Source organism: Macaca fascicularis, chromosome 3, assembly GCF_037993035.2.
Source record: "Macaca fascicularis isolate 582-1 chromosome 3, T2T-MFA8v1.1".
Lineage (NCBI taxonomy): Eukaryota > Metazoa > Chordata > Mammalia > Primates > Cercopithecidae > Macaca > Macaca fascicularis.
Genome location: NC_088377.1, coordinates 20503090 through 20519131, shown reverse-complemented (window position 1 = coordinate 20519131; position 16042 = coordinate 20503090). Strand labels below are relative to the sequence as shown.

Here is a 16042-nt window from a genome sequence, read left to right as displayed (position 1 = left end):
CACAGAGCATGTATTGAAGGGTGAATTTGGAGCTAAGAGGCAATAAATTGATTATTAGAATAGGAGTCGCGAAACATTGCGTCCGTCATCCCCTTTCTGACGCCCTACATGAAATCCTCATCTTCCAGTTCATTACATCTCTCTACAGATCTAATTCTATGCAATTAAAAAAATTTCAGTGCCACTTTTTTTTTTTTTACTTTCAGTATTTCTAATTCTTTTTCCTCCTCTTTCTTCTCTTTTTATCCTACACTTTTTTCATTTCTGCCTATTTTTCTTCATTGCTCTTTCAAATTTGTTCAGAGAGTTTCTTCCTTTATGTCTTTAAGAATATTAAGAATATTATTTTGAATTAATTTTCAATGACTCCATTGTATTTTTTTTTTTTTTTTTTGAGACGGAGTCTGGCTCTGTCGCCCAGGCTGGAGTGCAGTGGCCGGATCTCAGCTCACTGCAAGCTCCGCCTCCCGGGTTCACGCCATTCTCCTGCCTCAGCCTCCCGAGTAGCTGGGACTACAGGCGCCCGCCACCACGCCCGGCTAGTTTTTTTTTTTTGTAGTTTTAGTAGAGACGGGGTTTCACCGGGTTAGCCAGGATGGTCTCGATCTCCTGACTTCGTGATCCGCCCGTCTCGGCCTCCCAAAGTGCTGGGATTACAGGCTTGAGCCACCGCGCCCGGCCCATTGTATTATTTTATTGCAGTCATTTCATCCTCTCGAATACATGGGTGAGCTGACCTCAGCCCTATAATAGCTCAAAGGTCCAAGCAGTGAGCCTGGTTCCAGCCTCCAACTATGAGGATCCCCCACCTTGAGCTCAGGACTTTGGAATTTAGTTCCTGCTGCCCCTGCCGTCTTCCTTCTCCAGAGGCTTCAGCACTAACACCTTTAGATTTCTAGTCCTATTTTTGGTCCATGGAGATATTTATCTTATTTTTGATCCCTGTAACTTCATAACTAAAAAGATGTTATTCTTATGTGTGTACAGGATATTTAATAAGTAAATTTATAGCACGATGTTAAAGGGAAGTTTATCTGTTTTCTGAAAGGATCCACTTATTAAATAAAGGTATGCTGGGTTATCTGACCCCCGGAATCCCTGTAATAATTGCCTACATATCAATCATTTTACTGTGCTTTGTGGATGGTTCCCATTGACTAAAGAATTATTGGGTTTTTGTTTGTTTGTTTGTTTTTAGCTTGCTCAAAGTTAGTTACAGGCAGCTCCTAATTTACTGACATGGATGGAGTCAGAGGCCATTATCGTTAGCAAACTAGCAAGGAACAATAAACCAAATACTGCATGTTCTCACTTACAAATGGAAGCTAAATGATGAGAACACATGGAACACAAAGATAGGAATAATGGACACTGGGGCCTTTTGGAGGGTGGAGGGGGTGATGAGGGAGAGATCAGGAAAAATAACTAATGGGTACTAGGCTTAATACATGGATGAGGAAATAACCTGTACAACAAACCCCTATGACACAAGTTTACTTATGTAACCAACCTAAACATGTACCCCTGAACTTCAAAAAAGGCTGGGCACGGTGGCTCATGCCTATAATCCCAGAACTTTGGGAAGCTGAGATGGGGGGATCACCTGAGGTCAGGAATTTGAAACCAGCATGGCCAACATGGTGAAACCCCATCTCTACTAAAAATAAAAAAATTAGCTGGGAGTGGCAGCAGGCGCCTATAATCCCACCTACCTAGGATGCTGAGGCAGGAGAATCCTTGAACCCAGGAGGCAGAGCTTGCAGTGAGCTGAGATGGCGCCACTGCACTCCAGCCTGGGCGACCAAGCAAAAGTCTGTCTCAAAAAAAAAAAAAAAAAAAAAAAAAAAAAAGAGAAAAAAGCAAACAGCTTAAAAAAAATTAACCATTTTACAAAAGTTCCATTTTAAACCTCTTACTTGTAAAATAGAAGCTATTTCCATGTTGAGATTATGACAACCATTTTAATTATTTTATAAATATGATAATTTCAAAGGTATTTAAAATAATTAACTGTTTCAGATGAAATAATGAATGAATTCTTATGCTGAATAAGGATTCCAGGAACACGTCTGTCTGCCACCTTGGTATCCTGCTGTAATATTCAGAAAATCCAAGTTCCAATCTCAGGTCAACCAGGTATTAGCTAAGTGACTTAGTGAATGCTGTGTAAGCCTCTTTACCTCTTTAACTTTTGGTGAAAAGCTTTTTTTAATCTTTAAAGTTGTACAATAATTTCTGCTGTTACTTCAGGGTTTTAGGTGTCAAAGGAAATAAGGAAGGTGAAAGCATTTAGAAATTCGAGAACCCCACTTAGGAGTACATGATGTGTCCTCCAAACTCTGTGGTCTTATTAATTCTCAACACGGAACTCAGAGCAGGCAAAAGCTATTTTAAGCACTTATAATGAATTTGAAAATAAAGTTGACCCCAAAGGTGAAAAGGCTCTGAACCTTTTTTTCTTCCCAATATGCAAGTGTGTTCACAACATGAGTGATCAGAAGTTAGGGGATGCCGGGCTATCCCACGTAACTCTATTCTGCATGAGAAAAACATATAAAGGCATTTGGACATTTGGAACAAATCAGAGCTACAGCAAAGGCCAGAAACATTGCCAGTTTCCCTCTTGCTTTCTCCCCAGACCAAAGTATTACCAAAATAAGTAGTCTCATCAATAAACTAGGGTTTGGAATTTGGAATTAACCAGGCATGATTTCTCAAGTATTATGGCCTCTTTTTTTAAAGGCATGAAGTTGTGTAAAATTGATATATTTTAATTATGTAAAATATAACCCAACTTACATAACCAAATAAAGTCAAATCACTTTTAATTTTACTTAGTGAATGCTGCACAAACCTCAAAAGTTAGAAAGCCAACCAAAAAAAAAAAAAAAAAAATGCAGAATAGGCAACTTTTTATATTTTTCCTGAATGTAGAAATCTTTCATTATGTGGACAATTATTATTGAATAGATGTGTTTTCATCATCAAGTAAAAATGGCTTATGTTGGCATGAATATACTCCATTTCATTGCTGCTTTTGTACATTTCTTTTATTTTGCCCGAATATGGCCAGATGAAGCATATATAAAGAAAGCTCAGCTCCTCCAGAACACTGCTATTGTATAAAGAGTACTGCTGCCAAATTCAAAGCTAAATTCAGGTTTGAGGTATCAGAATCTTTTATAGGTCCTGGGAGGATATTTTGTTCAAATAATAGTCCAGTGATCTGAGGGTGTGTGCACCTGTTGATTTTCTAGAAATATAATATTCTGCAAAATCAGAGATAATGAAGGCTAAAGCATCATTACCTTTTTTAAAAAGACAAAGGAATGAACTGTTTCATAAAAGTGTCATATAGAAATTTCAAAAATGAACTATAGAAATTCTATAAATAAAGGGTAAAAGAAAAAAATTCAGCAACACTTAAAATGAATAAAAATCCAGAGACATCTGGTAGAAATCTTGGTCCACAGTCAATCAAAAAGAAGCAAACATCACTACAGAAAAACGATTTTGACAGAATAGAAATACAACTATTCATTGTATTCCCAAAATAACATCATTTTTGTTAATAGCTGAATATCTTCTTTTAGTTCAAATGGTTTACATTTTAAAGTTTTGATTTCTTTTAGAAATTCCTATTGAATACTATTTTCCAGAAATTTGTTAATGCAACCGATATGATTTGGATATGTGTCCCCTCCAAATCTCATGTTGAAATGTGATCCCCAGTGTTGGAGGTGGACCTAGTGAGAGGTGTTTGGATCATGGAGCAGGTCCCTCAGGAATGGCTTGGTACCATTCTCATGCTAAGGAGGGAGTTATTGCTCTGGTAGTTCAAGCGAGAGCTGGTTGTTTAAAGGAGACTGGCTTTAATGTTCTCACTCATAAGTGGGAGGTTTGTTACATACGTATATACGCGCCATGGTGGTTTGCTGCACCCATCAACCTGTCATTTACATTAGGTATTTCTCCTAATGCTATCCCTCCCCTATCCCCCAACACCCCAACAGGCCCTGGTGTGTTCCCTCCCTGTTCCCCTCCCTGTGCCCATGTGTTCTCATTGTTCAACTTCCACTTGTTTTCTCTCTTTTGCCCCTTCTCTCACCATGTGATGTGCCTGCTCCTCATCTGCCTTTTGCCATGAGTGGAAGCTTCCTGAGGCCCTCGCCGGAACCAGATGCCAGTGCTATGCTTCCTGTACAGCCTGTAGAACCATGAGCCAAAATAAATTCCTTTTCTTCATAAATTATCCCGCCTCAAGTCTTTACAGAAATGAAAGAATGGACTAACATAGCAACTTTGTAAGCACTTAAAATGAGGGAAAAGGAAAGTCTAAGACTCAGTTCAATCTATTGGATGATACCATCATTTATATATTTAAAGAGGAGCAACTTCTTGATCAGAAATCAATTTGACCTACTGTTACGGGAGCTTAGTTACTGATTATATGTGACCATCAGAGAAGAAAACTTGTAAGAAATGGAGGAACTTTCAAATAAAGCTCTTATAAGCCTTTTCAACAAAGATTTCTCTGGAACAGGTGGGCGAACGCTACAAAATTCTGTTGATTTAGTATGTTTCATGCAAACACAGTCCATTATTAGAAGCAAACAAAGGGCCCCAGGTGAGAATAAAATAATTATTCAGTTCTTCCTTGTGATGGCACGTACATTGATACTTTATATATAGTACTTATTAGTCACAACCATCCAGTGGATGTGTATTATCACTGTTTCCTAACATATAATGAAAGTGAGGGTCAGAGGAGGTTAGTAACTTGCCTAAGGTCACTCAGTAAGTGACATTTAGGGGTGGCAATTTGAATAGAAGCACATCTAGCTCAAAGTCCATTCTATGTTTATCACATTAGATAATCTTACATATGTTTCTTTTGTATCTTTTTTAGAATGATGTACAGAGTTTTATGAAATAATTGCATTTCTGATAAACTGGCTATAAATTACCTTTTATAAACAGAGTCACATATTAATATATATCAGAAGCACTCACTCATTCAACAAATGCCATGCAATGCATTTGTAAAGTAATTCATGAAGAAAACAGGTAACCACAATTTTATATAAATTTCAGCTACAAATGATAACTCTTAGCTTTGCCTAAAATGGATTAAATCTGTACAAAGTGTGGTTTGTACAGATCCAGCAGCACTCATTAGCGTGATTTGGGAATAGGTGCCCTCTTGCAGATTTTAAGGCTAACTGAACCAGTAGCATGGTGCATATAAATGCAGATCCTGAAAACATAGGGGAGCGTGGTTTGCAACAGCCAAGAATGATATCATCAGTCTCTGTTTCATTTAATTAAAAATTATCAGCTGTACATAGTGCTATTTTTGACACAGGTCACTGTGGTTCAATGGTATTGGATTTTATCTTATTAAGCACTTAGCTGTTTGTTGGAATGATTGAGGGGCAGAGCTGTGTATTCAGAGAGGTTACAGAGTTAGCCCTTAGACCTTTGTTAATGTTGAATAGTTTATCTTCAAAACCTCCTTTCTTGAAAACTTTATGTTATGGCTACCCATCCCATCTTTTCTAGTGACAATGAGGAAATGTGTTAAAACATATATCAACAGAAATACTGACATGTGTTGACATACATAAGTGTTGGTAAGCAACTCTACAACTACAGTAAATAAATAAACCATTCTTCTATCAGAGACTAGGGCAAACCTAAGCTATATGATTTGGGATATTACTGTGAAGCTTAGTTTTATCAGCCAATTTTGCTTGTATTTGTATGTTCTCAAAGCTAACAGAGTTGAGAAACTACTTAGAGAATTCAATCTGCTCCAGCAGCCTGAATTATTGTTTTGCCCATAATAAAATTATTTTTATTCATAAATATATACTTTTTAATTTTGAAGCAATCCTAAACTTAAAGAGAATGTCGTAAGTATAATATAAATAACTATAAAAATCACTTTCGTCTGTAGCATTTTCTGCAAATGTTGCCTCCAGTTATAGTTTTTCTTTTAATTGTTAGGATTTTGTTTTAAATTTAGCCTTAAAATGTGAGTTTATTGGATATTTTAAAATTAAAATTTAATTTTTTTTTATACTTTAAGTTCTGGGATACATGTGCAGAATGTGCAGGTTTGTTACATATGTATACACGTGCCATGGTGGTTTGCTGCACCCATCAACCTGTCATCTACATTACGTATTTCTCCTAATGCTATCCCTCACCTAGTCCCCAACCCCCAACAGGCCCTAGTGTGTTCCCTCCCTGTTCCCCTCCCTGTCGCCCTCCCTGTGCCCCTCCCTGTGCCCAAGTGTTCTCATTGTTCAACTCCCACTTATGAGTGAGAACATGCAGTGTTTGGTTTTCTGTTCTTGTGTTAGTTTGCTGAGAAGGATTGTTTCCAGCTTCATCCATGTCCCTGCAAAGGACATGAACTCATCCTTTTTCATGGCCACGTAGTATTCCATGGTGTATATGTGCCACGTTTTCTTTATCCAGTCTATCAGAGAAATTCATTGACAAGTTTGCCAAGGTCATCACTGATAAAAATCTGATACTAGGAGAAGTCTATAATGATGATGCAACATCACTGTTTTAGTGTTAGTGTTCCAGAAAGACACTGACTACAGCCAATCAGACAGCTCCTACAGGAATTAAGGATGCCAAAGAGAGAATAACTGTGCTGAGATGTGCTAATGCAGCAGGCATGCATAAGTGTAAACTTGCTATAATAGGCAAAAGCTTGCATTCTCCTTGTTTTCAAGGAGTAATTTTTTTTTAACCAGTCCATTATTATGCTAATAAAAAGACATGGATCACCAGGGACATATCTTCGCATGTCTTCACATGGTGGCAGGAGAGAGAGAGCGATAGGGGAGTTGCTACACACTTTCAAAACAACCAGATCTCATGAGAACTCTATCATGAGAACAGCAAGGGCAACATCCACCCCCATGATTCAATCATCTCCCACCAGGCCCCTTCCCTGACACATGGGGATTACAATTTGACATGATATTTGGGTGGGGACACAGAGCAAAACCATATCAAGAGGGTAGACATAACTTACTGTTGAAAGCTACGCAGGCATTAAGCCCTGCTTTTCCAAGAGATGCTTTATTATGCTTTTAATAAGTGGGTATGTTTATAGTCTGTGTGATTTAAGAAATGGTGTATCAAAAGGAGGTGATGTCAAATTATAACATTTCAAAATCAGGTAAGGCAGGAACTTGAGACTTTTTTTGCAAGGTCTAAGAAATCACCTGAGTACATTTTAAACAGCATTTCCTCTATTCTTCAGAGGTTTTCATTTCAGGAAAGCATAACAAGAGTCATTCTAATGTGATTATAAAGGGCCTGGAGCTTTGCTTTTAAAATTCAATACTTAGGTAGAAAGAAAATGATAACTTTTTCCCTTTGATTTTTATTCACTATTTTTATAACACTAGGAGCCCTGAGACACCGGATTGGAAATATCTATGCCTCTTGATGTTACCCGAGCACCACTGCATGACAGTCCTTTAACTGGGTCTGTTTTCATCTGTTCCTTGATCTTCTGCACTCTCCCCTAGCAAGCAACATCAATTTCTATACTCTTTAGACTTATTCTCAGCTTTCTGGATGCTAAATTTGCTTGTTCATTGATTCAATAAACATCTACTGAGCACCTACTGTGTGCCAGGCCCTGACAGAGATCCTGCACTCATGGAAATTCCAGTCATATAAAAGGGCCAAGAATGTGCAATTGTAAATACTGGTATGTTTTGTGATGGAAAAGCATTAACTGCAGCGGCATGAGGTAGGGAATCTTATCTGGTGTGTGGGTTCAGAGTTTTCCTAGGTTATGATGTTGGAGGAGAGTTGTGATTGATAAGCCTTGGTTAATTAACTGAGGAGCATAGGAGTAGGTATAGGAAAGGGTTTAGATAGAAAGCATGGCATATGCAGGGACTCAGAGACTGTGTGGTGCTGAAATCAGGTATGGATTTGACTTAAACCACTGTACTCCAGTGAACTCATGCATAAGGTGAAAACTCAGACATTAAGGGATCCATGTTTGCTTTATCTTTCCTGTTCTTTTGCTTCACAACTCATAACTTAGAATACATAAAGGGCAGATGGAGGGAGGTAGACGGTAGAGATTCTGCTTTTATTGCAATACTAGCAGTCTCAAGCTCTCAGTGCTTGGGCCAATCAAGGTTTATCTATTGCTCAAGTTTTATGCTCACTTTGGCTAGGCAGAAAGGCAGCTTTCACTCTTTATTGGTACTCAGTGATTCTGGCTGGCAGAGGCTTTACTGTTACAGGGAAGAGCACATGCCAAATAATTAACTAGCTCTGAGAACTTCTCTCTAGAAGTTTTGCACCTATCACTGGCCAAAGCAAGTCAAGGGCAATGCTTAACCTCCAACTACAGCAGGGTGGAGCAAGCCTAACATCAGGCTGTAAGTAGAAGGCTAGAAATAATTGGTGAGTGCTATAGTCCGAATATCTGGGTCCCCCTAAAATTCATATGTTGACCCCTAATCACCCATTTGATGGTATCAGGAGGTGGGGTCTGTTGCGAGATGATTAGAATGGGATTAGCACCCTTATAAAATAGGCCTCAACAAACTGCCTTATCCCTCTTCCGCCATGTGAGGAGAAGCCACCATCTTTAAGAAAAAGGAATCTCCCAAGATAGCAGATCTGCCCATGCCTTGATCTTGGACTTCTCAGCTTAGGGAACTGCAAGAAGGACATTTCTATTATTTATAAGCAATCAGTCTATGTTGTTTTATTAGAGCAGCCTGGATGGGCTAAGACAGAGAGCAAGAGTAGTGATCACCACAGAAATTAATCTTCATCAGGTATCGCAGTCTATGGCAAGAGCACATTACTGGAGCTCTGACCACAACCAACTTGTTTCTAACCTTCTCTTAATTCCAACAACTTGTCACTGCACAGGTGAATGTGTGTAGGTGGTGACACTGTAGTGGAGTCATAGTTTGCAGAAGTGGAAATAGGAAGGTATTTACTAAGAGTTGGTATAGTGGATAAAATTCCATTTCCAATCTTTGAGTTTTTCATTTACTTTCTGGAAGAAAGAAAAGGGGAATGGTTCCTTAATATTATTTTCTAATTATCTGTTGAATTTTTAATTGAATCTATCTTAATTTAATTTCCAAGAGCTCCTTATCCTTTGGTCTTCTGTATGTAGTGGACTGGTCTTGTTTTATGAAGGCAATATAGTCTTTTATTTCTGTCAATACATTAATGATGGTGTTTCTTTCATGGGCTTATTTCTCCACCACTTTGTTTTTACCACTCTTTTTTCTTTATTTGATTCTATTTTGTTTTGCTCTGTCTCTATTTTCCATAACAGAGGCTTTCATCAAATACCAGGTCTTCTTTGGCTGTCATATATATTTAAAAGTGAGACTCAGAAAAACCCCATTTGGAAGCATGAGTGTGGGTTATTAATTTGTGAATCTCACTGTAGGTTTGCTACTGTGATATTATATTTTTAACAGGGGAAATATCCAAATACATGTGTCTCTAGTTCAGAAGTTCTTAAACTTTTTGGTGTCATGGCAGCCTGGTGAAGTCTAGGATCCTGTTTTAGAATTATGTCTTATGCATGAAACCAATTATATCACCATCTGGTTATCAAACCATTAAACCAATAAATTTGTGATATAATAATATGTGCTTTTTATGAATGCACCATCTAATAAACTTTAGAGTTGTATCTAATAACTACTATAATTTTGAAATAATGATGAGTGAAAATGCAATTTGGAGGTATAGGCTGAATAATGTGATAAGAAAACAATTGCGATTTTTATTGGTCACAAAGTCACAGGTACCGATTATACTATGATGGTTTGTTGCCTATATTCAAAGATGACAGAAATGCTAACTTTCAGAGGTTAGTTTAAAATAAAAATGAACTATTGTTCTCGTTCAAGTTCACAGACCCGCTGGTTAAAAATTTCTGCTGTTGGTCTTTACTTCGGGGTGAATGGATTTTTCTAGAAAGTAGTTCACCCATCTCCAACCATAAGTATGTAAGTGCGGCTATGAGCCTTTCACGAGCCAAGCAGGGGACAAATCTCTCTTCAGTGGGAAGATTTTCCCATAATCCCTCTGATTTCAACACAGTAACTGACACTCCAACCTCAAATGTATTTATTTGCTGTCTTCCAAATTCAAAGACTGTCTGATAAAACCTCTCCAAAAATAGACCCTAGGTTTTCTCTTGATGTATCAGGGTTGGAGAGAGAATATGAGAAGTCTAACTCCTATTTTAAAGATATGTAATCCATACTCCAGTTTTCATTCCCACTTTTGCACACCTGCCTTTAAAGCAGCAGTTGTCTCCAATCCCTGAGGATTTCTGTAGCTTTGTGTTGAAATGATTAGCTTTTTGACATTCTGCCTCAACATACTTAGATCTCTATGTTCTCTCGTCTAAAACAGCTCCCAGTGGTTAAACTATTTCCCAGATTTCAAAATGTTGCTTCTTTTGTCTGGTATCTTCTTTTTGAGGTGTTTTTTTTTTTTCCCGTTAAGTTCCTTTACTGTCATTGCTTTGTGAAGACTCAGGAGGAAGTACAGATAGACATTTGCATTCAACCTATGTTATTTAATCAGAAGCTTTGACACATTCATAAGTAGCATTTTAATATGTTTGAGTTTACATCTTTTTCCCTCTCATAATAGCATATCTCCTTTTCTCTGATTTAATATAAAAGTAAGAGGAGAAACAAGGTTGATGTGCAATGTCACTTTAAGGAAACCATCTTTTTTTGTGTTTTAAGGAAACCATTTCTTAAAAGAACTTTTCTCAGACTCTCTCTAGATGCTTTTAGCATTTTTGTTTAAGACATTAGACTGTGAGTTCCTCAAAAGGATGTATGTAATTTTTTTTTTTGGTAGAATGGTAGAAGTGGAATAGCTCTTATTGGTATAACCCTACCACAGATCACAACTGCAAACTCTTCAGAAAGTATAAAAACTCCCTGAAATCACTGGAGAGAAACGCAAAGCCACCATCAACTGGAAATGAATCAAAACTGGGAAGAAGGAAATGGAACTGAGTAAGTGTTCCATCGATAAGGCTTTTTGGCTAATGGCATGCCCCAATCAGAATGAGCTAGTTAGCTAAATCCTGAACAGAAACCCTTGCAGAGTACTGCTTTTAAAAACCAGAGGACAGAGTTTAGAACTACGAAAACAGATGAAAAGTGAGAGAGGAAATCATGCAAAGGAGAAACTATACAGGGTGGAGCATCACATTTCGCATATAAACTCTGCGGAAAATCTTAGGATGCCCTCTACACTATGCATGCATGGGGCATACTCCCAGCAGCCCATCTAAAGCTAAAAAGAAGCGAACAAAGATTTTAGAAGTTACCCGCTGCAGGAGTGACAAAAAATGGATATGAGTTCTTCAAAATTAACTACAAATAAAACAGACAAATAAAAATCAACATTCAGAGAAATAACAGAATCCAGTCTCTACAGTGTATTCTTTTAAAAAAATGTCCAGGGTGTAATTCCAAATTATTCCATACATAGTCGAGAGGAAAGGCAATTAAATAAACTGATCCTGAAATGAACCAGATGTTAGAATTGGCTGGCAAGGATTGTAACATAGCTACTATAACTATGCTCAAGGGTATAAGGTAAAATATGTTTGTGATGAATGGATATACAGAAAATCTCAACAGAGAGATTGCAACTTTAAAAAAGAACCAAATGGAAATTCTAGAAATGAGGAATAAAATATCTGAAACAAAATAAAATCAATTGTATGGGCTTAACAAGATGTTAGGGATGAAAGAAGAGTCAGTGACGTGAAGGTATCTCAATCAAAACTACACAATCTAGAAAGCAGAGAGAAAGAATATTTAAAAAATTAGAATCTCAGTGACTGTGGGACTATATCAAAATCTAATTTTGTGGAGTTTTAGAAGGAGATAAGAGGCAGGAATAGGTAAAACCCAACATCTGAAGAAAGAATGTATAAAATTTTCCCCCATTTTGCAGACTCAAAAACCTCATATATCCTGTGTAATATAGAGAAAAGACACCTTGAAAATATCACAATTCAATTGATAAAAACAAAAGATAAAGAGAATCTTGAAAGCATCCAGAGGATAAAGACAGATTACATATATAAGAGCAAAAATACAAATCACCACTGACATCTCAGCAGAAACAATGAGGCCGGAATACAGTGTAATGAAATCTTTAAAAGTGCCAAGTGAAAGCAATACACTGAAACCTAAAATGCTATGTGAAGCAAAAATAGCTTTCAGAAATAAAGATGACATAAAGGCATTTCAGATGAACAAAAACAGTGGTAACTCTTCTCAAGTAGACTTGCCCTACAACAAAAGCTAACAGAAGTTCTTCAAGCAAAAGGGAAATGAGATCAGATAAAAATTCAGATTTTAATTTCTTTCAAATACTTATGATTGTTTAAAATAAAAATAATAGTATGCATAGCATCTTATGTAATGAATATGAAAATACAGAATAAATTACAGGAGGCAAGAGACCTATAGGATTGCAAAGTTATTACATTTTATGAGAAGGGGTGCTTAACTTTCAATAGAAAAATTAAGGGTGCATGTTGCAATCTTTAGAGCACCACTGAAATAATAAAACAAAGAGGTAAGCTAACAATCCAAGAGAAATTAAAATGGAATTCTAAAAGCAATTTCAATTAACTCAAAAGTAGCAGGAGAGGAGTATGAAGGAAACACAAAGCAAGTGGGCCAAAAAAAAAAGATAACAGTAAACCAAAAGACTAAATCCCACCACATTAGTAGGAGATGAAGGATTTTAAAAGGCAGAGATTGTCAGAATTGCTTAAAAAGCTGAACTATTTGTTGTCTACATGAAAGGTACTTTGAATACAAAAATTCAAGTAGATGCCCTCTGAATACAAAGGCTCCCTTAAGGGCCAGGAATATATACTATTATACCACACCATGCAACATAAGCAGCATCAGAAGGTGGGGGCACGGGGGCCGGGGTGGGGGGAACAGGGGGAGAGAGAGAGAGAGAGAGAGGGAGAGAGAGAGAGAGAGAGAGAGAGATTTTCCCAGGAATGCAAGCATGGTTTAAATTTTGAAAATTTATCAATATATTTCACCTTACAAGACAGCTAAACATGCGATCATTTCAAAAGATACAAAAAGTGTTCGATGAAATTCAATCTCCATTCATTACAGAACTCTCAGCGAATTAGGAACAGAAAGAAATTTCCTCAATCTGATAAAAAGAATCAATGGAAAACATTACAATTATCGTCATGTTTAATTGTTTTTTTCTCTATGTTCCAGAACAAGACAAAGATACCTACTCCAACAACTTCTATTAAATATTTCCAGGGAAATAAAGTAAAAACAAAAAAGAATTAAAAGGCATACAGATCAGAAGGAAGTAAAACTCTATTTGCAGATAAGTTTTTTTTACATAGAAAGTCCTAATCAATGTATAAAATAATTACTAGAAGTACAAAGTGAATTTAGCAATGTTGTTATATATACGATCAATACACTAACACCAATTGTGTTTTCATACTCTATAGCAACAAACAACTAGAAAACAAATTTACAACAATTCCATGTAGTAGGGTGTTAAGAAACAAATTACTATTTAGGAATACATTTAAGAAAGGCAAGGACTGAATCTCATTTACCTTTATTTTCACAATGTTTAGCCCAATGCCTAAAAAATGATATATTCAATACAAGTTTTTGAAAAGCTAAAGAACGTTTGTCTGCTATAAAAAGATTCAAGTTAAAGTTTTTAAAAATTCCTCAGCAAACTAACACAGGAACAGAAAACCAAACACTGCATGTTCTCATAAGTGGGAGCTGAACAACGAGAACACAGGGACGCAGGGAGGGGAACAGCACATACTGGAGCCTGTTGTAGGGGGTTGCGGGGAGGAAGAGCAGTAGGAAAAATAGCTAATGCATGCTGGGCTTAATACCTAAGTGATGAGTTGATAGGTGCAGCAAACCACCATGGCACATGTTTACCTATGTAACAAACCTGCACATGTACTCCAGAACTTAAAATAAAAATAAAATTAAAAAAAATTATGGTATTCAATTCAATGTAGAAAGATACAGTAAAATAATCTTTTTCAAAAAAAAAAATTACAGCTTGTTTTATTCCTTCATCTATCTGTCCAGGTTTAAGTGCAGCAGGGCTCAAAGGATGGCACCCACATGTCAGGGACCTGTGCTCCTTTCCTTCTGCACTGGGACCTGTTCTACTTTGGCATCCCGGCCAAAGCATATACTGAAGCTGCACATAATCATCTCTGCTCACACACCATTGGCTGAAGTTAGTTAAATGGTCACATATAGCTGGACGTGGTGGCTCACGCCTGTAATGCCAGCATTTTGGGAGGCCGAGGCGGGTGGATCACCTGAGGTCCGGAGTTTGAGATCAGCCTGACCAAGGTAAAACGCCGTCTCTACTAAAAAATACAAAAATTAGGGGGGCGTGGTCGCGGACGCCTGTAATCCCAGCTACTCAGGAGGCTGAGGCAGGAGAATCGCTTGAACCCAGGAGGCGGAGTTTGCAGTGAACCGAAATCGCGGCACTGCGCTCCAGCCTGGGCTACATAGTGAGACTCCATCTCAAAAAATAGTAATAATAATAAATAACTGAAATAAAATAAATGGTCACACATAGCTGCAAGGAGGGCTGGGATTATAGTGCTTACCCTGGAAAGCCACTGTGCTCTATTAAATTTATATCAATATTAGATGAGGGAGATGGGATATTAGAAGAAAACTCGTTATCACTAACATACCATTTCTAACTGACAGATACAGTCAAGAAGAATTTTAATTTTGATATTTTACCGTTCTTAAGCCTAAAACATTTTGAGATCATTAATGAATTTAAAGCTCACTTCTACTAATCTACCCACCAGAATACAAGAAAACTGTTCAGCTGCTGTTTTTATTTACTTGAATTCTGTATGAATAATCGCTTTTAGTCATCAAAATCCTAAAATCTGAACTCACGAGACTTGCTGTTAAATGCAGAGCACTTAGAAAACCAAACACAGACACTGACCAGGATTTATGAATCATATGTTAAAACAGAAGTTGTTGAATAAGATTTATGCCTGATCAAATTATAGATTTTAGCATACTGACTCATAAATCAGTCACCTGAATCCCAAAGGCAATAAAAGGATTTATAAATCAAAACTTATTTAGGATTTATTAGCTAAATGTCTACTATAAGAATGCCATGTTTATAAATCTCTTTTGACTTACAGAACTAAATTTCATAAACTCTACAGTCAGGCTCCATCTCTAATGGTACTTCTGAAGGGTATACACTGATGCATCCTGGTGACACTGAGGAGACGTTGATTAATGATAATGTCAGAGGAAAGACGATTGTATTAAAATTATTAAACATTATTGAAATAAAGTCCAAAGGATGATCTTGTAAGTAAAAATAACATTTTTGAATTGTGAATATATGGGTTTAAATATGTAAATAATAAGAAAGGCCAAGAGCGGTGGCTCATGCCTGTAATCCCAGCACTTTGGGAGGTTGAGGTGGAGACTGGGAATTCCAGACCAGCCTGGGCAAAAAAACTGATGACACCACTGCCCTCCAGCCTGGGCAACAGAGTGAGACCCTATCTCAACAAAAACAAAAACAAAAAAGAAGAAGATAAATTTAAATTATCATTTGAGTATAAAATGACATGTAAAGGATAATTTACCTGAACACCCAAATCATTTCAGAGTAGGTTAAATGTTTCAGAACACATTAAATGATGAAATTTCTCTACTAGATATACCAGTCCCTTTTTAATTCCTAATTTGACAAACATATTAATTTTTAATTAAAATTATATAATGTATTTTATTATAAATGCAAAATATTTGTGTTAATTTGAACTATTTTATTTTTAAGGTTCAATTTTCTCATTTATGGTGGCCTGTTTAAGGTCTCTGGATTTGCCTCCCACTTGGTAGAATGGAATTGTTCTAAATATTCACGTGGCTGACTT

The 16042-nt window shown here is 37.0% G+C and overlaps 1 protein-coding gene and 1 long non-coding RNA gene across 13 annotated transcripts in view; one reads left to right on the top strand and one right to left on the bottom strand.

The window, feature by feature from the left end:
* CYYR1 (cysteine and tyrosine rich 1) overlaps positions 1-16042 on the bottom strand; it is a 105305-nt gene that overhangs the window by 61025 nt on the left and 28238 nt on the right. For 4 of the 12 annotated variants that reach the window (XM_065541440.2, XM_065541439.2, XM_065541437.2 and 1 more), the window contains exon 3: positions 4109-4207. The exons of the other annotated variants lie outside the window; for them this stretch is intronic. In XM_065541440.2, coding sequence (XP_065397512.1) covers positions 4109-4207 — 99 coding nt within the window. The remainder of the gene's footprint in view (positions 1-4108; positions 4208-16042) is intronic. 12 annotated transcript variants of the gene reach the window in all.
* On the top strand, positions 7801-14150 carry LOC123572396 (uncharacterized). Its single transcript, XR_010585416.2, has 2 exons — positions 7801-11069; positions 13326-14150. It is a non-coding gene; the product is annotated as an uncharacterized lncRNA (long non-coding RNA).